This window comes from Penaeus japonicus, unplaced genomic scaffold (genome assembly GCF_977035675.1).
Source record: "Penaeus japonicus unplaced genomic scaffold, GWHDUDI00000001_assembly GWHDUDI00000004, whole genome shotgun sequence".
Taxonomy (NCBI): domain Eukaryota; kingdom Metazoa; phylum Arthropoda; class Malacostraca; order Decapoda; family Penaeidae; genus Penaeus; species Penaeus japonicus.
This window is the reverse complement of record NW_028234406.1, coordinates 32,788,229-32,795,728: the sequence shown is the minus strand read 5'-3', so window position 1 is coordinate 32,795,728 and position 7,500 is coordinate 32,788,229. Positions and strand designations below refer to the sequence as shown.

At 33.8% G+C, this 7,500-nt stretch overlaps 1 protein-coding gene across 1 annotated transcript in view; it reads right to left on the bottom strand.

Annotated features, from left to right (window-relative positions):
* Positions 1 to 3,064: 3,064 nt before the first annotated feature.
* LOC122245758 (uncharacterized) overlaps positions 3,065 to 7,500 on the bottom strand; it is a 19,396-nt gene continuing 14,960 nt past the window's right edge. The window contains exon 3 of the mRNA XM_043003740.2: positions 3,065 to 7,457. Coding sequence (XP_042859674.1) covers positions 5,740 to 7,317 — 1,578 coding nt within the window. The 5' untranslated portion in view covers positions 7,318 to 7,457 and the 3' untranslated portion in view covers positions 3,065 to 5,739. The remainder of the gene's footprint in view (positions 7,458 to 7,500) is intronic.

Here is a 7,500-nt window from a genome sequence, read left to right as displayed (position 1 = left end):
AAAAAATTATGAAAGAAAACAAAATCCTTTACTTATCAATATTTATGTTCCTTGTTCCAGAATCATAATTACTCATTGTTTGATGTATTTACGTTTCTCATCCATCATATGGCGCGAATGTTTTTGAGTATGTATGCATTCATGTGTTGACCTGTTGATCATATGTGTCCGACTAACCTGTTTGTTAAAGGATTTCACACGATGTGATATCTTCCTTCCATATCTGTTTATTTTTTGCATAAAGTCCAGAAAACAACAGCTGGTACGACGGCAGGAAAATGGAAATATTTCAGTGCTGATATGTGCGCTTTCTTTGATAAGCATGCCGCGCCGCCTCGTGCATATAGCCCGGGCGAAGGGACGTCTTCGCAAATCTCTCTGAACTGAACTTTGATAAGCATTCAGGAAAGCGGTTAGTGGAGTATCAAGAACTGCTGAAATCTGTTAAATGAACTGTCATGTGCTTGCCTAGAAATAGATGCTTGGTGGTAGGCAATGGCAAAATACTGTGTAAATGTAGGAAGTGTATTTGAAATTGCTGCAAACGAACAGGTGAAACGTTCGAGATTTCGAGTAAAAAGGATTGGAAGGATTACAAAACAGACTCCTGTGTTTTCATTGCATTCCTAAATTTGCTTTGCCATGTACAAACTCATTTGTGTAAGTGGAATGAGGAAATAGTGTTTACACCATTTACCAAATTGCCAAGAATGAAGAAAGACTGCGTTCATACTATATATATATATATATATATATATATATATATATATATATATATATATATATATATATATATATATATATGTATGTATGTATGTATGTATGTATGTATGTATGTATATATATAAATATATATACATACATATATATGTATATATATATATATATATATATATATGTATGTATGTATGTATGTATGTATGTATGTATGTATGTATGTATATATATATATATTATATATATATATATATATATATATATATATATATATATATATATATATGTATATATACTTTTTTCCGGAATTTTCCTAAATTCTATTTCCTACTGTTATGCGTTGACATAATCAACATAATATATATTTCCTTTTTGGTGATAGTTCAATCTCTTTTCAGCTATTCCTCAGAGAAAAACAAAGTGTTTCCGAGCATGAAGTATATTCGTTTACAATAAATATTTATTTACTGACATGTCTTTTACTGCAAGATATCAAACCCTCATGCAGAACGGAATTGTGCTCGAGGTTAAAAACCCAGTTTCAGATTCACTAAAACACGGAATCTCGGACACATTCACGCAAAACTAATCTTCACAATCCTTAGAAAACATCATTCATCGCAATATTACATGTGAGGAATATAAATTAATCACGAATTTGATACAAATCATATAATCACATTATTACTATTATATCTTACTTAGGCCGAATGGCAACCCCCATCCCGTGTGTGTGTGTGTGTGTGTGTGTGTGTGTGTGTGTGTGTGTGTGTGTGTGTGTGTGTGTGTGTGTGTGTGTGTGTGTGTGTGTGTGTGTGTGTGTGTGTGTGTGTGCGAGGTGTCTACATCATCATCATCATCCTCATCATCATCATCATCATCATCATCATCATCATCATCATCATCATCATCACCATCATCTTTATCATCATCATCTTCATCATCATTTATTACCATTATCATCATTATTATCATTCATCATTATCATTCATCATCATCATCGTCTACATCATCCTCTTCATCATCCTCCTCCTCTTTATCATCATCCTCTTCAACATCATTATCATCATCATCATCATTATCATTATCATTATTGTCAGTCATCATTATCATTCATCATCGTCATCATTATCGTCTACATCATAATAATCATCATCATCATCATCATCATCCTCTTTATCATCATCATCATCACCATCATCATCATCATCATCATCATCATCATAATGCAATGATTGACCCTAACTCATAATTCTGATCTGCTACAGTATTACTGTGTATTTTGTGCTAACAAAAAAAAAATGTTTGGTAGACAGGGTATTCATTAATAATTTCTTATATTCTCTCTTCATATCCTTTCTTCGACACGCATACATTTTTACGCATTGTCTACCTTAACAAAAGAAATATAATGGCAGATTATGTCTCATTTGCTCTTATTTTCACAATAAATACAAATTCAGTTGCTTCAGTTTAACCACAAAATATAAATGCTCTAAGATCATACTCATAGGATCTTTATCTTTATATCTGTATTGTGAATGCCTTGTCGTTGGCACTATCATATCTATTCTATTTGTTACAAAATGACGTAAAAGTCTGTATAAAGCAAAACGGAGGTCAATAATTGATGATGAACAATTGTATGTGTTATTGGCATCGTTTCTCATGTTATAAATGTAGAAATATCTGTCCTAGGACTCTTCACTTTGAATGAATGTTGCATACAAAAGTTAAAACACTTCCAACGCATGCATTTCTTGCTTTCCTTTCCTCTCTCAGCTTCTCTATCCTTTTAGCAATGAATTCATCTCTTCTTTTCATCTCTCGGTAACTCAAGTCACTTGCTACTAATGACATTAATTACATTTCATATATCAAAACTCATTATTTGTCATTATCCTCATTCAAGGAAATGAACTTCAAATGCTGCCATTCTTCAACTTTATTTTCCAATATCCTTTTCTTCATATAAGCTAAAGTTAAACTTGGTGCTTGTACATATATAAAACTTGGGTTTTCTCCCACTTAAACAAAAAACATCATATTCCAAATTAATTTATTGATTCAGCTTATATCTTATATAATTTAATCATCCACCTTCTATCTTTCATTACTTGCACAGGAACACCAAAAGGTTATCAGAATGTACCTATGTAAACATGGAAAAGTACAGTTTACAATACTAAAAGAAACATTCATGCAATTAGCTAAAATAAATGTATACAAATTGTCATACGATAGGCAACAAAGATGAAAAAAAAAAAATCAGCCAATGCCTTTCAACTAAGCAATATAAATACAGTACTGGTTTATGCCAAGGTTAATACAGAAATAACAATTCTTCTTTTAGGTCATTATTATAAAGAGTTTATTCAACAAAAAAACGAAATGATACATAGGTCAGTTGTTACCTACAAATGGAAAAAAAAAGAAAAAGTGGTGTCACATTACTTAAGTCTCAGTTACCTGGTTATAGCCTAGTCTCTACCTATGTACACAGTCCTGGCATAACTAAAGCCTGGCTTCATCCCTAACTACTTTTTGTAAGCGAAATATACACCTAATATCCCAGTAGGCATATGTGAGGTCTTATTAGGTTAATATGAAGTATAGTGTGAAAATTTTGATAATTACTCTATTAAAATTCAAAGCAGGTATCGTCACCACATCAATACAACCACCAAAATTCTTCCATCTGCAAAGACCAAGCAACACGACCCCACCATCCCTCAATTCTGGGACTTGTTACCAATTCAGAGTAAAATTTACCCCCTAGTGAACATGAGGCTAATGCTCCCTATCAAACATAACAAAGATATCTGTTACAAAATGAAACTGCATGACAGACTATAGCACATTTTCTGCATACATCTTTTTTATAATAAAATATTTCTAAGAAATAATAACAACATTTACAATAAAATTTATTAATAACGAAAAGAAACATATAATTTTTTTCTTTTTTTGGATTTTGTTTTAGTTTTTTTTTTGCACTGGTAAAAGTCTAAATTTGCTCATGCACTGAAAAATATATAAAAGGAATTTTGCAGTTACAAGTTACAGATCTAGTTTTTATTCAATTCTACCAATGCATCAGACCTTTAGAGCATGATTCCAAGTACAAGGCCAAGTTAATAAAGACTTTCTAATATATTTGAAACAATAAATGTTGATATAGTAAATAATAAAAAATCTTATTTCATGACTTCTCAAATAAAGGTGGTAATTTGTTCACAACAAACACCGGTACCATTTAATATAATTCTTTTCTGTATACTATATATAATAATAATATTTTAATGCATAAATGTACCTTTTTAAAAATAAAACAAAAGTTTAAAATTATCCCCATACAAAGATTGACTTGCAGAAGACCAAGTTACTGCCACATATAATATTTATTGTAATTATTAAATAAAATAACAATTTTCACACTATAAATACCTTCTTGGTGAAGTGAAACATACAATGTTTAATGTTTACAAGAACTGCACACTACACCTTTGCTTAAATCATGCTAAATATAACTTAAAAATAAGATGTTTCTATCAAGCTGCCAATCAAATACCTGACTTGTTAATTCTGTGCTCTCAGCTTCTATATTTGAGCATAATCCAAATCTAATAAAATTTTGCATACAAAATCACTACCACATTACAGTTCTCCCCTATAGAAATATGAGGACTGTGGCAATACAAAAATCAATCTGGCGCTTGGTCAATTATATATATATATACATAAATATACACAAAGATCACTGGGTCTGTAAGTTCAGTTTGTGGTACCTGACAGATTGTCAGATACTTCAGAAATTTTACTTCTAGTCAACTTTCAAAGGAACTCGTCTCTCTCTTCAACATTCTGCCACATTTTCTCTCATCTTAAAGTACCCTCTTTCTTTTGCCATCTTTTTACCAGGCTTATCTGCATGAGATGCAAGATGCTGATAAAACAGACAACAGAAATGAAAGCAAGTAATTCAAACTGACCTTGTGTTTTGAAAGATTACTGTGCTCATTTACAATGTGTATCATATAGTCACTACACTTACTTTGACTAACATTAGCATCATTTTAGAAATATCATAAAATAAGAGAACATGCTAGTTCTCAAATTCTTTTTTTTTTTTTTTTTTTTACTTTTTTTTTGTCTTATCTATCAAGTTACAGTTTATACTTATGTAAATATTATGGAAGTGCATAAATAAATAAAACATGATACAAAATAGATAAATAAAAATCATCTGGAACCCAATATATTGTTGTCTTCCTTTGTGCCCTTCTGTATAAAAGCAACATATTCTGCATAGCTTCATCAATATGTAAACAACAGCCTTCTAATGCTTAAATTTGACATGCTCTCAAACAGGCTCCTCTTGACAAAAATTGTATTTCATTATTAAAAGCAAGAGATCAACATGGTGTATTATATATAAATGCACAAATCAAAACACAAATTACAATGAATACCATATCTAGAAAAGATATAGCTTTTCATACCAAGTCCTTTCTTTTGTCAAATTTTTCAACTTTGCAAAACAAAGAGACAATAATATGTTTCAAAGTAAAACATATAAATAGAACACTACATAATGAAAAAAGAAAAAAATGAAGCAAAGTAACTTTTGTGTCCCAATACCTTATAAAAGCCTTGTTTCAAACTCTTTTTTTGTGGCCACTAATACTGTAACCATTTCTCATACAGTGGGCCAATCTTTGCATAAGATATGCCACTGCTTATATGACATACCAACATTTCCGAAGTCAAAACAAAAAAGTAAAATAATTCTTTAAATTAAAATGAATATATTTATATATATATCTTCCTTGCTTTCCATGATAAGGATAACTGCCTGAAATGCACCATGGTTGGTGGAAAGGCTTCATGGTAGGAACCAAGCAATTACGTAGTGCTCTGATTCTGTACCACCTCTGTACCAGGAAGTGTTACAGCTGCCAATTTACTGTTGCTATCAGCAATAATTATTTTGTCTTGCACTTGGAAGACTTTTACCCCAGGCTATAGTGGCCACAAGGTCCTCACCTTTTCTGACAACTGTCCCGCTGTCAGCTGCCCATAGGAATACGGGGGCTGATAGGCCTGCTGAGTGAAGATCTTTCCATTCTCTTCATATCCTAACACTTTATCATCATTGGGAACGAGGATAAGGCTGTTAAGATGACCCTTTTGTGAAAACAACTTCCCACATTCTTCAAAGTCAAAGCCTTTCTTCTCCGTGTGCATAAACCTATGACTATTGAGGTGGCTTTCTTGTGAAAAGCGCTTACCACATTCCTGACATGCATACCTCTTTTCTTCACTGTGTACAAACATGTGGCTACTGAGGTGGATTTGTTGGGAAAAGCGCTTTCCACACTCTTCACATTCAAATAATTTCTCTTCACTGTGCACAAACTCATGGCTACTGAGATGGCTCCTTTGTGCAAAACGTTTCCCACACACTCCACACTCATATCTTCTCTCCTCTGTGTGAACAAACCTATGGCTGTTCAAGTGACTCTTCAAGAAGAATCGCTTGCCACAATCCTGACATTCAAACTTTTTCTTATCGTGATGCACAAATCTGTGACCATTTATAATAGTCTCTTGAGTAAATTTCCTTCCCCATTCCTGACTCTCCAGCTTCTTTTCCTCGCTGTGAACAAATTTGTGACTGTTAAGGTGAACCTCCTGGGCAAATCGTTTTCCACATTCTTTGCACTCATACATTTTCTCCTCACTGTGCACAAATCTATGGCTATTAAGATGACTTTTTTGCATAAACCTTTTGCCGCATCCCTCACATTCAAACCTCTTCTCTACTGTGTGCACAACCCTGTGGCTATTAAGGTGGCTTAGCTGTGTGAATCGCTTGCCACACATCTCACACTCAAACCTCTTCTCTTCGCTGTGAACAAATCTATGGCTGTTGAGGTGGCTCAACTGCGTAAAACGCTTTCCGCATATCTCACATCCAAACCTTTTTTCACTATGCACAAGCAGATGGCTGCTGAGATGACTTTTGTGTGTGAATCTCTTTCCACACAACTCACACACAAATTTTTTCTCACTGTGCACATGCATGTGGCTACTAAGGTGACTTTCAAGTATGAAACGTTTACCACATATCTCACACCCATATTTCTTTTCACTGTGAACAAGCATATGCCCATTTAGGTGGCTCTTTTGTGCAAATCTTTTTGCACATACATCACACTCAAATTTCTTCTCACTGGTGTGCACCAGCATGTGACCATTCAGGTGGCTCTCCATAGTAAATCGTTTACCACACAATTCACATTCGTACTTCTTGTCGCTAGTGTGAATTAGCATATGACTGTTCAGGTGACTCTTCTGAGAAAACCTCTTGCTGCAGTTGCCACATTCATAGGGCTTCTCTGCACCTGACTGTAACCACATTTCAATCTGCGTTTTTAATTTATTCTGTTCCTTCGTGACAGAAGCATTGTCATCGAAGGTGACATTTGCGTACACTGGTGCACAGTTGTCCAAAACGGGAGGCTGAGGTACCTCTATCATGCCAGTCTGTGTCACCTTATTACTTTTCTGGAAATACTGAAGGTGTACCTGTTCCATCCTGGAGATGGTCTTGAGCAACCAATGCTACTGTTTCCATTCCGCTAAGACAGCACCCTTGATTTTGTGCTGCCTTCCTGTCAAACTTCAGGAAAGATGTCTTCTCTAAGGTCTGTTCAAAGTATGGCTGCAGTTCCCTCCTGGAAAATAAAATCTGAACTGTTATAACACTACTGATAAAAG